The sequence below is a fragment of the Oryzias latipes genome, chromosome 3 (genome assembly GCF_002234675.1).
Source record: "Oryzias latipes chromosome 3, ASM223467v1".
In the NCBI taxonomy this organism is placed as follows: domain Eukaryota; kingdom Metazoa; phylum Chordata; class Actinopteri; order Beloniformes; family Adrianichthyidae; genus Oryzias; species Oryzias latipes.
This window is the reverse complement of record NC_019861.2, coordinates 21,699,238-21,719,419: the sequence shown is the minus strand read 5'-3', so window position 1 is coordinate 21,719,419 and position 20,182 is coordinate 21,699,238. Positions and strand designations below refer to the sequence as shown.

The following is a 20,182-nucleotide window of genomic DNA, read 5'->3' as shown; positions in this document are numbered from 1 at the left end:
AAAATGTTTGTTGTATTTAAAGCAAACTAGCAACAACAACATAAAAATAGTTTTCAAAACGTACATTGAATATAGCTAAAGCTAGCTGTGGACACTTGAAAGATGCCATTTGTGTGTCGTTTCAAGCCAACTGTTTTGTTTTTTTTTGGAATTAAAAAAACTAGTTAAAGCATAGACAGCTGACCCTTTCAAAAGAAAAAAAGCATAGGTCATGCCCATCCATTTTTCAGTTCTGCTTTGCCCATGCAGGATCACAGTGACTTCAGGACAAAGGCGTATTTTTGGACTGTGGTAGAAAGCATGAAAACCCATGCATGCAGGAGGAGGAGATGCCAAGTCCACACAGAAAACCTGGCCTTCCTGCTGCAAGCTAACAGTCCTACTGTGCAGGTCTAAAAGAAAACCTTTCCTTGTTTTAAACTTCATAATTATACGTGTCCAAAGTTGAGGTTATGACCATACCGTACATAGATAGTACGGTAAATGTGATTAGAGCTTCTAAGCCACACGTCACATCTGGATGGATAGTCAAGTAAAGTGTGAAGCAGGTGGGAGGAAAAGCAGGTGGAGTGGGGGTGGGGCTTTACACTAGACTGAATGAAGCCTAGTAGAGCTCACCCAACAAGACCGATCCATCCATCTCCTCTACAACAGTGACTCGCATATAAAAAGTCAGTACACGCCTCAGGTGCAGCCAAACACACACACACACACGTTCACCAGCAGCTTTGTTAATCAGCAGTTCAGGCGAATGCGTGCGGGCACGTGTGTGCGACTGTCAGCGAGTGATGGCAAAAAAGGGGATTAGCACCAAATCATACCTGAGGGAATTTTCACTAAATTATCTTTTCAGTTTTAATTACACTAATGCATCAAACACAAACATGAAGCCTTTTTTGTGACCATTTAATATGCAAGCAGACATTTTATAGTAAAAAAAAAATCTATAAGCTGCAGCGATGCATTCACTAGAAACAAGCTGCAACAGGATTGACTTACGACAGAAATCACAGACATTCAAACTGTGCACACAACTCTTAACAGTATATTCTTTTAACAGTGATTACTTCATATTAGGAAAAACAACTATCATTAATACTAATAACTGATATGCAAACCCTGATATGAATCACCAGCTCTCATGGGAAGAGGCATGTGTTCACACAACAAGTGTGACAAATGCGCTCACACACATATTCACATACACACTCACATGTAATCCCACAGTGGAATCATTTTACATGCGAGAAAGACAGACTTTACACTTTTTAAAAAGCAAGAAGGACACCCCCCACCCCACCCCACCCCACCCCCCAAACTCCAATCATACATTGATGATTGTCGCCACAGTTTTCAGGACTCGTATTTGGAGTTACTCTCAAGGCTGGATCTCTAAAAGATTTTCAGCCAGGCTGGTGAGTTTGCAGTCCTCCAAAGCTCTGACCAGTCTGCTCAGCTTGGCGGCCCTCCCCTCGGCCTGGACGAAGCGGGTGAGGAGCTGATAGGCTTGCTCATACAACCCTTCTCTCTCGTATTCATAGGCCAGGTTGTCTATGGCTGGGGCTTTAAGAGCGCGGCAGGTCTTCCCCAGGGCTCTCCCTACGTGCCTCCACTGACGGCCCACTCCATTAGAGAAGCTCTGGATGTCTACTGCAGTCAGCATTCGGTCTTCTGTTGGTTCAAAGGATAAAGAAGAAGGAAAACACATTGATGATATTTAATCTGTGATTACGTAAACTCTGATGATGAAAATGATGATAAAAGCAGATGATGTTCAACCTCATGACTGGACAGCATTCATCTGCTTTGCACCACTTGAAACATTATAACTGATTGATTTAATTTCTGCACCAAAACAAGCTTTAACACCAAGTTTCTAATCGTAAGCAAACCTATTTGAGCTATTAGATAATAGGCTTGGAATTTATTAAAAATATTTTAGTATAGAAATTTATCATACAACCCTTTTGAACAATTTCAAAGTCCCTTTGGGGAAGAATATGCCCCCATTATTGAAAATCCAAAGTTTCCTTTATCTTCCTTTTTAAAAACATGACTTGACACTACATCCTGATTAAAATTGCTTATGAAGTTTGTTGCAAAAGTATTGTCCGTCCGTGAAAAGGTTTTGTACTTGTAATAAGAGATTTGTGTGTCTGCAAAAGAAAAACTGAACTGAAACAATCTCGAGAGCACATTAGAGCTCTGAGGCTCACCCTTCATAAACTCATTAGATTCCTTTTTATAATGGAAACTGTCACCAGCGCATCCAACAGATTTGGGTTTTCCAACATTATTTTTTACATGTTTTGGTATTTATATCAATGACAGATATTTGAGGTAAGTATGGAAAAAACTACAAAGACGAAGAGCCCCGTTTGTCTCATAGCTCATGAAAAAGCCACTATATCGCTTTTACTTTATTTAAAATTGGGATGACCCACAATGAAAACAATCCAAATACGTAAAACGAATACATTATCTGATTCCACTAATCTCCTCACATAGACTTGTAGCCGTCATTTTATAAAAGGCTGGATTAAAGTCCTATGGAAAAAAAACAGATTTGAGCCCAATAGCTGTCAGACAATTTAACACAACAATCAATCAAAAAGGTGCAACAGGAATCTGACATCCTGCTTTTGAGAGTCTAATTTCATATGCAGATTTTCAAGCCAAAAGAGCGTTTTTAAAGTCCCACTCCAGCCATCTTTTGGTCTATCTTAAAAGCGTTTCCTTGGTCTTCTAATTCTGATTATGTTGTTTTTAGCCAAAATCATACACCTGTGTCATTTTCTAGGACAGTTTCTGTAGAGCGGTGGGAGTTTATTAGGAATTCACCTCAGAGTTGTGGGCAGGACTATGGTCACGGAGCAACCCGCCCCCTTTTCCCTCCCACTTGCCTTGAGCTCTATGTTTACACTCTTTCCCACTAACTTAAACCCCCTCCCTCCCCAAACCTAACACTACTGGTGCAACAAAAATGGTGAGCAACATTGGAGCTATCCAGTTTTGAGCATACTGACAGCCCAGTCGAGGAAAACAAAGACGTACACGGATCTAGTCGTTTACAAGTGGATGTATCAGAATAGAGCGGAGCAGGGAGTTTGTGGCTCACCCATTATTTTTCTATGTCACAAATGCAATCTTTTTCAAACTCCATTTTTTCGTCTGCTCCTGATTCATTACATTTTGAATAAATAAATACTCAGAAATGAAATTTGGGGCCTATTTTTCTTTATGTCCTCCATCATCAGGAAAATGCCAAAAGCATATGTAAGTAAAAAAAACTGAAACACAATTTTCATCAGAGTGGGTCTTTAAAGACGACACAGCAATGACACCTGATTTAGAGCATTATCCGCTCAAGGAATTCTTACATTATGTGGCAATAATTTATTTTTAGTTCAAATAACTTATATAACTGCAGTTGACAAAAAAAGAGGAAAGAAAAGCCTTTCCAAACTCTCTGAGTTAACACTTCAAAAGGTTAACAGTTCAAAAAGGGCAAACTTCACTGTAGCGAAAGGTAAAAATGTTTTACGCACCAATGATTTTATTCTGAAACTTGAAGCAGTTGCTCGGGACAGACGACTCCTCCTGTGTGAGGGGGGTTTGCTGTGGGGCAGATCCCAGAGCCTGAGTCTGCAGCTGCTGCTCCAACTGATCGATCTCTTCATCGCGCAGGCGTTCCGGCTGAACAAAATAAATTAATTAATAAAAAATTAACAAGGAAAAGAAAACCTCAAGGCGAACACGGATTCTGACTTGTGGTTGCATTAAACAACTGAATCCATTAACACGCCTTGCTTTTTCCTCTGTTTGTCACTCAAAGCAAGAGTCTTTTCTTATAAATACAGTCAGTTTAGAAACATCAATACCATCTACATGATTAAAAATTAAACAGAACAGATTGAAAGGTGCAGGGAGGCATCCCACTGAGAGACTCACAAATGATTTCATTCATTCATTTGTTCTCTTTTTATTCCCAGAGACATGATTTACTTTTCTGTTTCTTTTATATTACAGGTCCTAATAGTATATCAACACAACACTTACCAACAAATGCAATATGTGTTTAATATCAATGAGAAAGGAATATTTTAATTTACTGATAAAAGAGTAGAAAATTTTGTGAACAATAGATTTCACCTGCTGTTTAATTATGATTTGCAGATGATTTACTGAGATGGATTGTGCAGAGGACAAAAGGTGCAACCCCAGTTTTTAAATGAGAATTTAATGTTAGGGTGTGTGTTGTCAAGGTTACATACATTTGTACTCATGCAAACCTTTAAACAAATCAGGCTGATTTTGTACAATAAGGTAAAATTCAGAGAAACACATAAGAAAACCTATAGAAAAACAAAAATCCATTTTGGATCATCAATAAATGTAGAAAATATACATAATGAGGGTCATGCAATATTTTGCACCATGGTAATTTGTTTGTGATGGGTTGGAGTGGTATTTAAAAACAAAAAAACTATTTTCTATGTAAAGTGATAGGTCAGTCAAGGAAAACAGAGACATACATGCATGTATTTGTCTGCAAGTGGATGCATCAGAATGGAGCAGAGCAGAGAGCTCGTGGCCCTCTGACTGTAGCTTCTACATCTCACCCACAAGATTTTTCCAACTGCATTTTTTCGCCTGCCCCTAATTCTGGGTACTCCCAATAAAGGAGTACCCAGAAATGTAATAATATTTTAATTGAGGCTACACAGTGATACAGTGGTTAGCGCTCTTGCCCCACAGCAGGAAGGCCCCTGGGTCAAGTCCCAGCTGGGGGACCTGAAACAGAACACCAAAGCCTTTCTGTGTGGAGTTAGCATGTTCTCCCCATGCATGCGGGTTTCCTCCTGGGACTCTGGCTTCTTCCCACCGTCCAAAAATATGCTTCATAGGTTAATTGGTTACTCTAAATTGTCCCTAGGTGTGAATGTGAGTGTGAATGGGTGTGTGTGATTGTGGCCCTGCGACAGACTGGCGACCTGTCCAGGGTGTCCCCTGTCTTCACCCGCAAGTGGCCAGAATAGGCTCCAGCAGCCCAATGACCACGATAGGGACGAAACGGATTAGAAGATGAATGAATAATTTTAATCTTAATTTTTTATTTACATATCTCCTCCATCATCAGAAAAAAGCCAAGAACAAAAAAAAACACACTTTTATTAGAGTGGGCCCTTATTTTTTTACTGTTTTCATAGAGTGAAATGTATGTTAAAAATCTTTTCTAAGTCAAACTCACATTTGACTTAAAAATGTGTATGAAAAATCTCAGAAAAACTCAAACTTAAGGAATTTATGATACTTTAAACCATTGACTGGTCAAACCTGTGTCCACCGCCATCCAGTTCCAAGTTTAACATCAAAGCAGACCTTACCTCACCAACCTGATATCACTGAGCGTCAGCGTTACCTGAGATTGGTGGATGTGCTGCAGGCAGACCTCCAGCTTGTCCAGACAGTGATCCAGAATGTTTGTGCTGGCCTTGAGCTGGGTTTCAACACTGCACTCTTGAGCCACAGCAAAAAGCCGGCCGGCGTGCTGGGAGAAGGACTGATGCAGAGCTCCAGAGCTATAGCTATCCAAAAACTGCTTGCATGCTGCCATGTTCACAAATTTCACCTCCACACCGAGAAAGGGTTCAGCATCGTGGACCTTTAGGATCTCGTAGCCACCCAGACCTCCAGCAGAATCTGACCATGGAAAATATTGATAAACAATTTGAAAAAGCAGTCTTCTATTTTATCACTGGACTAATGAACTAAAGGGTTCACCTGTAAGTGTCAGTTTGATGACTTTGAAAACAATAAACTTCCCATTTTGGTTCTTGTAAAGGGACAGCAGGTCCACATCAGGGCAGAGCGACTGCAGAAATAGGACCCCACATCCTGTCCACGCCCCTCCATCCACAGTCGTGTCTGCCATCTTCTAAACAAAGTGAAAAAGATTTTGGGGAATAAAGGTGCAGGAAGGAAATGAACCACATCAATAGACTGTTTTTTTAAGCTGGAAGAAAATAAAAACTAATTAAAAATGTAAATTCAGGCTGATAACCCAGACTGGCATCTGCCAGAGGATCGTGTCTGCTCTTGATAAAAAATAATATAGAAACTTATAATGATAAAATATTGGTTTCTAAATGTATGTGGAAACTCATATGTTATCTAACAGTTTAATTAAATTATGAATTTCTAAGTGTATATCTACATACACTCATCTTTGTCCACCTATATGTTAGATATTTTAATTAAGCAGGACATCTGTATGGATACAAGATAATGTCTGTTGTGAGCGGTGAGTTTAAGTTAAGCAGAATCATATTCAAATAATAATCTGACAAAACAAAAAAGCAGAAAACTCCAAAGAAGAAATAAATTATCATTAACATCAGACAGAAAATTACCTCATCTTGTAGCTCACTCTTTTTTAAATAAATTCTCATGTTACCCTCTTTAGTTAGGTGTCCTTTTAAGTAGTATGAACAAATCTTTACACATGTATTTGTAGGTACGTCAGGAGTCAACATTAGTATAATTTTTGACAAAGATTAAGAGATCATCAATTCAAAGCTTCTTTAAGCATTAGTAATTGCACCTCAGCTAAAGGAACTGGCGCTTAAATATTAATAATAATGACCTTCCACTCTGCTCTTCTCATTCGCCCCCCTTCCAAAAGCGTCTGTTCTAGCGCCGCCACAAAGGTACATGGAGATGCAGATTGGACCATTTAGTATCTGTTATGTATGGAAGTTATTCTGGAGCATAATTAAAAATAAAAGTCAAAACCAGAAATGCTATTTCATTTTCAAAATGAAGCTGCATTTGTTGACTCAAAATTAAAAAGAAAAAGCAATCTGCCAAACCGCTTTTTTCTTTTTCTTCTTCAACATCGCTTATTCTGTCACTTCATTAAAATGATAGAGAAAATTGTATTTGACATTTCATTTCGGTAAATGTGTAGCAAAATTCAATAAGAAATGTCTAATTTGACAGTTAACAATGGATTAACAGAAATGCTTTTTCATTTTCAAATGTAACTGCATCAAATGACTCAAAAATAAAATTAAATGTCACTCCTTCAAAATGCTTTTTCATATACTATTTATATATTTATATATAATATTATTCTTCCAAACCTCCGTAGTTATTTGATGTATTGTAATTTGCCATTCTTAACGATGCCTAAAAATACTTAATCTTTATTATTTTACTGTTGCATTACCTGCTGTAAAATCAAATACATTCATCTTCACATCAACAGGATCTTTGTTGCAAACATAAACAATTTTCCAACAACATTAAATATAAAATCTAAATTCTGAATCTCTGTATGAATAACCGTTGTCCAAAATTCTCTAATTATCTTCCCCAAAGATGATAAAGGAAATATCAAAGTTGTTGTACTCCAAGTAGCTAAAGCAGTGAAAATCAGAGTTTTTCCCACTTTCTTTTTTCTTTCTCTTTTGCCTTCTTTAAAGACCATCATTTCATAAAAGACTGGCATAACCTCACTCCTCCCTGCCATCAGCTCAGCCACAAGCCTGTATCTTAGAAGAACCTCTGAAGCCTGTTCAGCCCGTCTATGAGTCGCTTGATGGTGAGCACTCTGCACGGCAAGAACATTCTCTGAGCTGGATTATAATGCATTTCCTCATATTTCACTAATACACGCCATGCTCCGCAACTGTGTCTACGGGAATGTCCACAACTTAGCCAGTGTGTAATTAAATTGTATCCTATCTGCTGGCACTCTGGAAATATACTGCGAGTTCACCATCTGTATAAGGATTACATGATTACCAGAAGCTTAAAATGTATTACTTATTTTTTGCATCCAAAAAGCTACCTCTAGCATTTCCTTGACAGCTGTGAGGGACTACATTTAAAAATGTGCACAAAAACACACCTTTAAATTAGTAATCAATGCTTTAATGCTTTTTTTAATACAGATCCTAAAATTTTACATATAAAGATCAACAAGCAGGTGTTTTGTATCTGTTTTCCTAATTCCAGCATCACTACTACATGTCTCTGAACACAAATTATAAACAAAACTTTACAGTTAGTTATTGAGGCAAAGAAGAGCACGGCACAGCGTCACAACAATACAGTTTAGTGTGGTTTTGCTCACAGATTCAATGTCTTATCATTAAAAATATACAATGCGGGTTGACAAAAATAGCATTCCGTACAGTGAGGCAAAACAGTATTCATCTGCAAGTTTTCACTTTTCAGAAATAGATATACCTTTTTAATTATTTGAACAGAGATGTGACATTATTGTGACAGAAATGGCCCCCCACTATTTCAGTTGGAGATCCATGCTCTATTTACCTCATTTTAATTTGTTTTAATCCAATCTTTGACATTACAATGCTTGGTTAAATTAGAGCATGTCTTCACAAAGGGGTAAAGAACATGTGCAGCAAAACCCACTTCTGGAAGCATTATAGTGATGAATAAATCTGATAAAACTATTATTGGAGTTTTATGTGAAACTTCATAAAATCCTTAACTCTTGCGTTTAAATATTATTTATTCCGCAATTAAACATTGACTATTAAAAATATCTGCCTATAATGCCCTAAAGCTGATTTTAGGTCAAATTTAAGCAGAAAAAAACAAATAAAGAAAGCACTTTTAGGAAGACCGCTCATTAGAGATTGTTCTGGATTATTTAAAACAACTCATTTTACTCTGCGATTAACTTTCCTAGTAAGCAAACAGCTGTAATGCTGAAATCTAACCAGGAAACCTAGTTTAGCATTCTATAACTTTTGGTTGACGTTGATTGGATTGTGATGCACACATGCTAGTTCACGTACAGTACATGTACTGCCGTAAAACTTGTATTCGCAGCTAAGCGGCATGTCGCGCAACAGCGAAACCCAAACAGGAACACGCAGCTCCGTGCTATATTTCCTTAATTCCGCTTACAGATCAAATGTATTTACACTCGTCATAAACTTACCTTAAAAACTTTTCTAAACTGTTCGATGACGCTTCCTCCTCAGAAATCACACCTACTGACACAGAAAGAAGTTCCTGGCCTCCGATTGGCTGAGAAGAAATAAAAGCTCAATCTGATTGGTTAAGACCAGAGCGCAGCCTGAGGAAAAATCATGAGGGCCAGGAAGTAATTCCCTCCTCACCCCCCTTTTTGCTGTAAGAGTGGGGTTTCTTGAAGTAAACAGTATTTTCTCATCTCTGTGGTCAACATTTCCGTGAAACGATTTCGGATGTTTGAAACACAGTTGAAATCGTTCTAGAGTACAGTAGGCGGGGAGGTAAAAACAAAACCTTGAAGTTGTTAGCTTGATGTAGTAAAAAAATAACTGGTAACCAAACTAAATGAAGGATTTACAATTTACTCCCTTTAAATATTATAATATTTTAGGGTGGTGGCAATCATAATAGTATACTGCAACAAAAAACGTGGAGGTAAAAGTTAGTATTTCTACATTTGTTATTTGAAAATGTATTTGCTAATAACAATGGCTTATTCAACTGTTCAATTTGTGAAATAAAAATATGAATATACCTGTTTCAGACTAAACTGTCAACTATTTTATAGCTTTACACGGTAAATTATTTATGAACCTGCTGCTTAATTTTTATTATTGTGGGAAGGAAAAGACTGCACAGTTTTCTTCAAGGTAATACTAATGCTCTTATATCAACTAATTTTACATTTCCAGTTAAATACTGCAACAAAAATAAGGTTAGTAACACCTTTAAATAAATGAATGAGTGTTGCACCATTTTTCTGGTTGCCAGTTGTCCAGATCATCACCAGTTGACTTCCACCTGTTTTATTTTATGGTTTAAAGTGAGATCTCTGTTGTGTATTTGTGATCTTGATTCTGCTTCTGTGGCACTGTCATTTATTAAAATAAATGCCACATCAATGATACTGAAAAATGTAAATTGTCTTATCTAACTTTAAAAAAACATTTATTTGGGATTTAAAATGATTTCATAAAAGTGCTGCATTATCTTGATAGCTGAAGCCTAATAGCATTGGCTCTCATGGTATATAATGTAATTCAATTCAATTCAATTTTATTTGTATAGCCCAAAATCACAACAGTCGTCTCGATGGGCTTCGAAGTAAACATGAACTCAAAAGAATCATGAATACAATGAGTTCAATAGGAAAATACTAAAATGAACTAACAAAGTGACTAAGCTATACTGGCATCCCTGTCCTTAGACCCCCCTTCGTGTTAAGGAAAAACTCCTAAAAAAACGGATTCCGGAAAAAAAGAAGAAACCTCAGGGGTGCCCACATGAAGGAGGGATCCTCCCCCAGGACGGACAGGCGATTTACCAGAACTCTTAGCGAAGAATTAACTTATCTAAATCCACAACTACATATATAAAGTCCAGCAGACGAGCTTCATCCAGCCGTGATTGGGGGAACAGTCAGGGGTGCAAGTCGAGCCTGAGACAGGAACCACAGCCAAGTGTAGGAGCAGGAGCAGAGACGAGGTACTCGGTCGGGTACAGAGCAGAGACGAGCCAGAGGCAGGATCCACAGCCAGGTGAAGGAGCGGGAGCAAAGGCGAGGTACATGGTCAGGAACAGGAGCACGGATGAGCCAACTGGAGTCTGGAAGCACTCCCACTCCCCAGGAGGGGAGAGGGAACGAGTGACAATACATGAATTGCACTGCACCAAACAGCGGCATGGCAAACTAAATGATAAATGATGATGAAGAATAGAGGAGAGGAAGGGTAGAAGTAGATGAGAAAAGAGGACAGAACCCCAGTGCACCATAGTTACCCCAGCTTCAACTTCTAGCAGCCTTTTAAAACAAAAAGTTATTGTTATTAAGTTTAATTTAAACACATTAACATTAAGTTAAATAATCTCTGAATACTAGCTAGTCTGACAATAAGCCTGTCCAAAGAGGAATGTTTTCAGTCTAACTTTGAATGTAGAAACTGAGTCGGCCTCTCTTACATGAGCTGGGAGTTTATTCCATAAGACAGGGGCTTGGTGGCTAAACGCTCTACCTCCAACCGTACTTTTACTAATTCTAGGAACCACAAGCAGTCCTGCGTTTTGCGAGCGAAGTGTTCTTATCGGATGGTAAGGGACAATGAGGTCCTTAATATAGGACGGGGCCAGTCCATGTAAGGCCTTATAGGCTAACAGGAGGATCTTGAACTTGATTCTAGAATCAACCGGGAGCCAATGGAGCGAAACTAACACAGGAGTGATGTGATCTCTTCGGCTAGTTCCTGCTAACGATCTAGCTGCTGCGTTCTGAACAAGCTGGAGACTTCTTAAGGAACTCTTAGGACACGCTGCTAACAAAGAGTTACAGTAATCCAGCCTCGACGTAACAAATGCATGGATGAGTTTTTCAGCATCACTCTTAGAAAGTATATTTCTGATCTTAGCAATATTCCGCAGGTGAAAAAAGGCAGTTCTACACGCCTGAGATATGTGAGCCTTAAATGATAAGTCCTGGTCAAATAAAACCCCAAGGTTTCTAACTGTGGAATTGTAAGTATTGTAGGGTACTTCATCTCTAATAACTGAATTTTTAGCATATGAAGACTAAATTTCACCAACCTTTAAAGCTTTTTTGAATCTAGAATTTGTTTTAAAACTGAAATTAAGAGGCCCAGTATCATTCACTTATCAATGTGAAGTGAAAATATTGCATTCATCCCAGGAACCCATACAGATTTTTGTGAAAATGTTTATTCATAGTAAACAAAGGAAAAGTCATAAAACCCTCTGAAGGCGGACGTGTCGGCAGAACAGCTGTTGTGGTTGATGTGTTTCACAAATTTAAGGGTTTCTTTGTCTCTGTAGACGAGGGCGAGAGAGTTGTCCTCTGGATACACAGTCAGAAGCTGTGCAGAAGACACAAGCAAGTCGGGTCAAGAAGATATGAAGCTCACAAATTAGGGGTAAAATAAATCAAGTTTGACCATTAATAATAACACTCACTTCTTCATCCTCTTCGTTGGCAATATAACAAGTGAAACCCCCAAACTCTGACTGCCAGCCTATGAAAAGACAAAACATTTCTGTAATAGAATGAATAAAACAGTAAAATCTCCCTTTAATCTTGCTTGTGTGCTCACCTGTGCAGCCAAAAGGTAAAAGCAGGTCCAGAGCATATTCTGCCTTCTCTGCCTCTCCATCATGCAACAAGGTGTAGCTGCCATGAGACCATCGACGCACGTTTCCACAACAGACAGGTGTGCTCAACTCTGAACGAGACACAGGCATTTACATAGTAATGGTAAATGATGTATACTTGTGTAGTGTTTTTCTACATTCCTTGAAGGCCCAAAGCACTTTACAGTCACAGTCCCATTCACCCACACACACACACACCCACACACCCACGCACACACACATTCACTCACTGCTGCCTTTTACTGGTGCCAACATATAACCACTGTGTGTGGGGTTTAGTGTCTTGCCCAAGGACACTTTGACACATGGGCGGGCAACCAAGCCTGCAATCTTCTGATTAGGGGTCGACCACCCCAACATATAAACACAACAATGAATGGAAATCCTGACCAAAAAAAGCGACATAAACCTTTCTCTTTCTTTGCACTGGCTGCTGATGATTCTGTTGAAGAACCTGCAGCTTCTCCCTCCATCTTCTGTTTTGCTTCCTCTTCATCCTCACTATCCGCAGGACACAAGTAGTGCAGCCTCAAACCAGTGAAGTTGGAGAGAAGTAGAAAGAAGGCTTCTGAGTTGAGCAGTTCCCAACACTCTGTCACACATTCAGGCAGTGTGTCCAGAGAGGCCACGTCAAAGCACCTAAAAGCACAAGATTATCAGAAGTCTTACTGCAACAGACACTTCACAAATAAGACATCCAGCTAACCTCTACCTCTTATTGGGCGGACCTCTCTTCATCCACACAATTTGAGCTTGTTGCAAAGCTTCACCCACTTCCTTGAATTTCTCCTCCTGAAGCAAAAACCCACTTTTAGCAAGCAGAAACAAGCATCCATGTAGAGAACATCACAAATAAAGGCCTATAATAATTATTATTTCTTTCATTATTCATTCATACTTGGTGATGGTAAGCTACTGATGCAGCCACTGCTGCCCTGGGGCAGGCGTGGCTGCCAGTACGCGCCTACGGCCCCTCTGAGCATCACCGGGACATTCATACGCATTCAGACTTTGGAACCACATTGGGGTTGGTACCCGAAGAAAATCCTTGAGTTGAATTTCCGAGCTATCTTCAAATTCTTCCTGGATTTTCTCTTGATATGAAATGTCCAAGTAGACAGGATTGACCCATTCCAGGAGCACCGTCTCCTGCCAGGAACAAAAGACATACACGTTGTTTATTAAGGGGGGGAGAAGGCATCTTGCTACATTTGTTCTTGTTTAAAATTTTGCATAGAGTAATATTGCCTTAAAAAATGTGAACAGTCAAGATATATTTTTATTCACATAAAAAAATGGATTGTTTTGACATCCTTGAGTGTATCTTAAAGACCCACTCCAAGGAAAATCGTGATTTGGTGTTTTTAACATGTTCCTGTGGCATTTTTTTGATGATGGAGAAGATATATAAAGAAAATTAGGATTAAAATCCAATTTCTGAGTATTTTTTTATTCAAATCATTGTGAATCAGGGGCAGACAAAAAATGCAATTGAAAACAGATTGTTGGTGTGATGTAGGAGCTACTACGGCAGGCCACAAGCGCCCTACTCTGCTCCATTCTGATGCATCCACTTGTAGACGACTAGATCCAAGCATGTCTTCGTTTTTCACGTCTGAGCTGGCATCTGCCTGAAAACTGAATGGCTGGATGGATAGCTCTGAAATTGCTCGCCATTTTTTGTTGCAGGTGTAATGTCGGGTTGCAGTTGTGAGGGGCTGTAAGGGAGGGGATGGGGTAACTCTTCGCCAGCAGAGGTGAATTTCTAATGAACTACTGCTCTACAGAAACTATGTTCTAGAAAATGACACAGCTTTTTTGCTAAAAACAGCATATTCATAACTAAAAGAGCACAGCAAATGCTTTGATAATGAATAAAAGATGATCAGAGTGGGACTTTAAGAAATATTCGAGTAGGTTCCTAATCACAAGAAATCAAAGTTAATGTGCAAAACAAACATGTGGCACAAACGTCTCTTGGTAGATGTGGATTCCTTGGGAAGGGTGGCTCTTTGTATCGAGGAGGTCGCTGCAAAGAGGATCCATGAAACCAGCCGCTTACTGAAAGACGGCACTTGTCTTGAGACAAAACCTCTCGAACCTGCAAAAAATTAAATCATACTGAATCTAGTTTTCGATCCCATCTTTCCCTTCTGGTTCAAACAGTCACAAAGCAGAGCGCTTCTGCTCACTTGGTGAAAGGAGACTGGAGAGACTTCAAAAAGAACTAGAGTGTTCCAAGAGGGTACAAGAGACTTCGCAATACTCTGTGGCTGGAAATGACCTAAAATAGAAAACACAAGAATATGCAAACACACTTGGGTCTCAAAAGGTACACACTCAAGCAGTGGGATACTCACTGTCTGTTGCGTAAAGATCGAGGGTCCCCCCGTCACTGCTCTCCCATGGGGGCACGAAATACAAAATGAAAGCGACGCGCCTCCCCTCCAACTCATCGTCATGACACAAAAGAACATCTTAAAAAAAAAGTAAAGATGTCAAATGCTAACTCAAAGATGCTTGAAATTGTATAAATCTGAATACCTGTGTACTCATATCTGGCACAAGAAACATCCACAGTGGTCTCCAGCTCAACCCCCAACACGTCTCCCAGCCACGAGCGGAAAGGACCAAAGAGTGCCGCCCTGCACAAAAGCAGAAACCTTCACTTCTGATGCCAGGAAAAGTACAAACAACATTTAACCGGATTCAAAACAATAAATCTGGAAGCCCTGTCCACACACAAGCTGTTCTGAGAGCCCTCCATGACATTTGATGCAACATGAATAAAAGATTATCTCAAGGGGGGAGCCATCACTGTGTATTTAATTGCAGTCTTTAACCTCCAGGACTCTACTTGTTCAGTAGACACGGCTGGTTTAGGTTTGTAGGTGTAAGAATAAAACCACATTTAATGTCCTAGTCTCATTATTCAACATAAAGAAGCACAGACGGCAAAAATGACGACAAAAGAAACTGTAGTAGCAGCCTCAACAGCTTTTCAATCCACCTCTCCTGTCTAGAATAATTCATTAATGTGTGCCTTTTATTAAAGTGAAATTCAAGTGTTAGATTTTTACAATAAAACAAGAAGTTTTGGAAATATTGAATCTGTTCTCATTAAAAGATCCAAGGTAAATCCACTACATTTTTCTAAAAAAAAGGCCTTACGAGTTCCCTCTGCAGATTGTTTTAGCAGATTCTACCTTAAACTGTCAGAGGATTATATTTTTAGACCCACAACCCAACACAATGTGCCCTTGTTATGTGTTGTAGCACAAATGAAGTCGGAGGTCAAGGCTAGCAGGCTAGCAGTTTGTTTATGTAGGTTTGGAGCTGCAGGGTCTTGACACCACACAACAGTGGTTCTTGAACTCGGGTGCAGGGTCTTTAAAGAAAGAGTTTTGGTGCTGGCTCAGGCAGGATGCCTGTATGTATGTCAGGCATCCTCTTGCTACTGTAATATGGATGCTCCACCAATGTTACATCAAGCAGGTATGAGTTTTATTTGGAACGCAGCTCAAACATAAAACTCCATGGAGGTGCAGTAATTTTATATACAATTGGCGTTCACTAACATTTTGCTTGACCTGTGCTTCTCTGCACTAAAAATGGGACCCCTTTACCCAGATGATTGCAGTTTTGATGCAATCCAGTTTTGTTGCTACTTATGATTTCTCAACAGTGAGAATTACTGCACAATCAAATGTGTAAATCATGTATATTTTCCTCAATAAATGTAGGAAGCGGGCTAATTAAAAGACAACCGTGCTCTCTAGCACCCCCTTGTGGATCATTAACCCAATATTTCTCTTAAATACAAGCTAAAACTTTTTTTAAACTACTTAAATTTAGATTTTAAAAAAGTATATAATGCACTTAATCTTTCATTCACCATATATGGAGCATTAGTGAATAAAAAATAAAATGTAAACTTAAAAGCAATAAAACTGTTTAATATTTTGTCAAATATTAGTCTTAAAATTCTGTAGTTGTCCTGAAATAAAAGCTTATTAGCGGCATACATTTGTAAATGTATTTATTTTATTTAATAATTAATCAGCAAAGTCAATATTGTTCATTTTTCTTGAACATATGTGGGTTTTAGTAAATAGATTCATCACATAACATTTAATAAGACTGCATGAACTGAACGGGCAGGAAAAGCAGGAACTGATGTTTACAATAAGAATTGAATTAAAAACTTAATAAATAAGACAAAGTTTTTCTTCCAAGCAAAATCAATGCAATAGCAACTAAAATGACCCACAAATGCTGGCGGTATTGTTACAGGTAGTATAGATACAGATGTAAAAGACTTTAGCCGTCATTGAAGAACCAACATGCACAAAACCTTAGATTACCTTAAATAAGCTTAAAGACATTTTGTCAATGGCTTAAAAAAAAGAAAGCTAGGTCTCTCTTAGAGGTAAGAAATATTGATTACAATAAATGTAGGCTTGTGTGTCTGGTTTATGGATAAGCGCTGGATCAGGTGGTGGAGTAAAAGAGATTAACTCGCCATTAACTGTGGTGTTTGTGATTCCGTCCCTGTTCCAGTGAGACAATAATAGCACATAACTGCATAAAAATAGGGCATCTGTTTTTAGCATGTTCTGCAGCTTACTGACCAGAAATCATGATAAATACCCTCTAAAATAAGCACAATAACACCGTCCTACACCAGGATCTTCACTTTACACTTTTATTTATTTACCTCAGTCCAGCAATATGTGGCTCTTTTCTCTTTTTCAGGTCATCAGACTGTGGAGGAACAATAAAAAAAGAAAACCATGAGCAGAGACTTCAACAGACATGAATGTGTGGAAAGTCAGAGGGTTGAGTACCTGTTTGAATTTGTAGAGATCATTTGACTTTTCGTGAAAGTTCAGCTCCAGCAATTCACGCTGGAGATTTTCACCAAAGGTTTTGCTGCTGAGGAAATTCTTGATGATGCAGTGTGGGAAAGGGTGACAATCCAACTCCACATTACCTATACAGAAAAAAGAAAAAGAAAGTGTAAATATGTGCGGCTAGCCCTGAACTTTTTTCTTGGACACAAGGACCCAAGGGAAGGTTAGGATTACGGTCGCGGTTAGAGTTAAACCACCAACCTCCTCCAGGGGAGGAATCAAATGTGGAGAACCCATTTCACACACCAAGCTGCGTGACAGACCACGACGTAAAGTTTAATTTTAAACAACAACAAAATGGAACCGTGGACGCACTTCAAATAAAAGACTTAAATATGACTTTATATTTCATTTTTAATTCCCCTTTTTTATTTTAAAGGAATAAAATGACTAAAGTTGACATATTTTCAACTGTTTATCTTGTCTTTTAAAACTCTTTCAGTTTATTTGATCTATTTCTCTTTTAGGAAGAAAAAGCAAGATGTCATTTTTGAAATCAAACTGGATGCACTGTGCATGAAAGAATAGAAAAACTAAATTTTAGCTGCATAATCTATGTTGTTGTTGGTTTTAATACTTAACCCCACGCTGCCTATTGATGCAAATAGGCAACAAACCACTTCAGCTCCAAAATTACCTTAACTTAGCATCTACTCGCAAACGAAAACAAAAGTGCTTTTGGTTTTTTGATAGATGGAAATAATTTCGGGTGTCAAGGAATTAAAGCATGTAGTTGTTAGTAGATCTACAATTAATCCCTTAGATTTACAGTTAAGTATGGTAGGCCTGCACAATAAATTGCAAATTTATCGTTATCGCAATATCAAGATCACAAAAGTCGGCGGAAATTGCAATACATGGTAACCTTAAATGTGCTAAAACGTTTTTATGACAGCTTAAAGTATTTAACTAATCAAAGAAATCCCTTTATGCAATTGACCAATCAGATGGAGCCCTTTTATGTTCGATGCTGACCTCCTATGTAGACTAGTTTAAGTTACAGTGTAATTTAAATTATGTTGACTCTTATTTAAACTAAACTGTTGCAGTGAGATGGAAATGATGTATTTGGTTGTTTTGCTATTTGTTTATGTACCGCAAATTATATCGTCATCGAAACATTATTCACAATATCGCATATCGCAAGTTTTCCTCACGTTGTGCAGCCCTAAAGTAGTATTTTGCTTTTTAAGTCTTTATCATTATTATTACTTTATTATTATTAAGTATTTTTAAATTTAACCTACAGTTAACAAGACACAGTCCCCTTTAATGGACGTTGAAACTTATCTTTTCCTGCAAAGTTTATTTAAAAAGTGATTTTCAAAATAAAAAAGATATACCCAGAATACAATTTCTTTGCATTTAATAAAGTATTTTTATGGAAGATTTAAAAATAATAATAATTGTTAGTTTAAAACAGGTATTTCTTACAGGTAATGTTTAAAGCCCACTCTTTACTTTTCATTTACAAATTGCTTTAAAATCTTTAATAATATTATCCATGGGTTGTTCCATAATTTTAAAGTTTCATTTGATGTCTGACTTGAACCTCGACTCAGTGAGGTATAAAAGTAGTCATGTGTTCTACTGGATAACTACATGTAGTGATTTTCTTCATTGTTTTTTGTTTGGTTCTGTGGTTTCATCTTTAGGTTGACTAGTAAGTAACTGACCCTGGCTCCAGTGGGTCCCACAGCCCCACGCCTCCTTCATGGCCCTCTTCAAGCTCTCGTCCTGCACATCTGGACAAAGTTCTGGTAGCTCTTCGCAGTTCTTCTTCTTCTTCTTTCTTTTATCAGTATGATCAAGTTCCTCTTGCGCTCGTTTGGAAGTCATGACAGGCCTTGGTGACTGTAACACAAGAAGGAAACTGCAGTGTGGACACAAGCTGAGTTGCGTGTGGCACGTCGCGGGAAAATGACGTAAAGTGTTCGCCTCGTCAACGATATGCCCCGAGTACAGACTTTCAGGCAGGGCTGACGTCATTTTTTTTTTTCTAACTGTCCATCTGGGATGTTTAACTTGTGCTTAATTATTTATATACGAGTTTTATACATTACAAAACTCTTCACTTGTTTAATTTACTTGCATATAAATTAAATCAACATACAATTTTTAAAACAAAAGGTTAAATTTTAAGCCTGTGCATTTTTTACAGTTGTAAAGACAACTCTTCAGAAAAACCCTTTTTCCAACCTAAGAAGTGTTTTTATGGTAATGTTTGATCATTTGACCAGAAGGTCATTGATAAAGTCAGACACTGAACACCCGGTTGACAGTCTTTCCTCTAATTTATCCCAAAGCCCCACCCAATTTTAGACTTGGCACATTGCAGTTAGAAATGGGATTCTGATGCTTGACCATGGAAACTCAATCCGTGAAGCTGCTTGCGCTGTCCTTAAACTACGGTAACCTGGAGGCTATGTGAAGTTTAGAGGTCTGTAGGGGTAGATTCTGTTGAAAGTTTGTGCCCTTTATACAAAATGTCAGCACCCGCTGACCCTTCTCCTACACTTTAAAAAAAAATCAACATCATAAAAATAGGATTTCTGCCTATTTCTAATATGGAATTTGTATATAAAAATGTCATCAAGCTCAAATGTTTAAGTTAAATAAAAGTGACAAAATTGCCTCGATATTCTCATCCCAGACTCCAAGATGCTTTAACTAATACAGAGAGATCATTGTTTACTGCAATAAACCACCAGGTAAAACTAAAAACTGCTTCACAGGCTCAGGGTGAAGTTAAAACCAAATATTTCTCTCTATTTTATTAAATAGAGAATATTAAATATATTAAATACTATTCTGCTTTATTTAAATTTCAAGGGTGGTTTCACTTTTTTCTTTATAGATAGAGAGAAAGCAGAAACTAAAATCCTTCCATCTTCAATTCTGACCAAATGCCCTTTGCCCATTTGGTGTGCTACTGCTGAATTATAACCTCATGTTTAATAATATACCTCATGTCAACCAGAATTTTCCAAGCTGCCTGCCATGTTCCTGAATAACAAATGAAAAAAGAAAACCCTCAACAAAAGTTTAAAGTTAGAGAACTTCATGATGGGAATTATCTACGAGTTCAAAAAAAATCA

General features: G+C 38.2%; 2 protein-coding genes across 3 annotated transcripts; both read right to left on the bottom strand.

Moving 5' to 3' along the window:
• Positions 1-887: 887 nt before the first annotated feature.
• Positions 888-9,080, bottom strand: tradd (TNFRSF1A associated via death domain). Of its 2 annotated transcripts, none has more exons than XM_023953495.1 (5): positions 8,981-9,080; positions 5,785-5,938; positions 5,423-5,703; positions 3,549-3,696; positions 888-1,671 (listed from the first exon to the last, which is right to left on the bottom strand). In XM_023953495.1, exons 2-5 carry the CDS (start codon positions 5,933-5,935, stop codon positions 1,379-1,381), a joined length of 873 nt encoding a protein of 290 aa, XP_023809263.1. In that variant the 5' UTR covers positions 5,936-5,938; positions 8,981-9,080; the 3' UTR covers positions 888-1,378. The 2 variants fall into 2 exon arrangements, with proteins under 2 accessions (XP_023809263.1, XP_023809264.1); XM_023953496.1 differs by having other exon boundaries at positions 5,785-5,935; positions 8,981-9,068.
• A 2,624-nt stretch (positions 9,081-11,704) lies between these two features.
• On the bottom strand, positions 11,705-19,017 carry ogfod1 (2-oxoglutarate and iron dependent oxygenase domain containing 1). The gene is made up of 13 exons (XM_004067191.4): positions 18,761-19,017; positions 17,019-17,164; positions 16,889-16,935; positions 14,716-14,816; positions 14,532-14,648; positions 14,364-14,455; positions 14,144-14,272; positions 13,207-13,320; positions 12,884-12,963; positions 12,581-12,810; positions 12,114-12,242; positions 11,977-12,035; positions 11,705-11,879 (listed from the first exon to the last, which is right to left on the bottom strand). Exons 1-13 carry the CDS (start codon positions 18,921-18,923, stop codon positions 11,724-11,726), a joined length of 1,563 nt encoding a protein of 520 aa, XP_004067239.1. The 5' UTR covers positions 18,924-19,017; the 3' UTR covers positions 11,705-11,723.
• Positions 19,018-20,182: the final 1,165 nt, after the last annotated feature.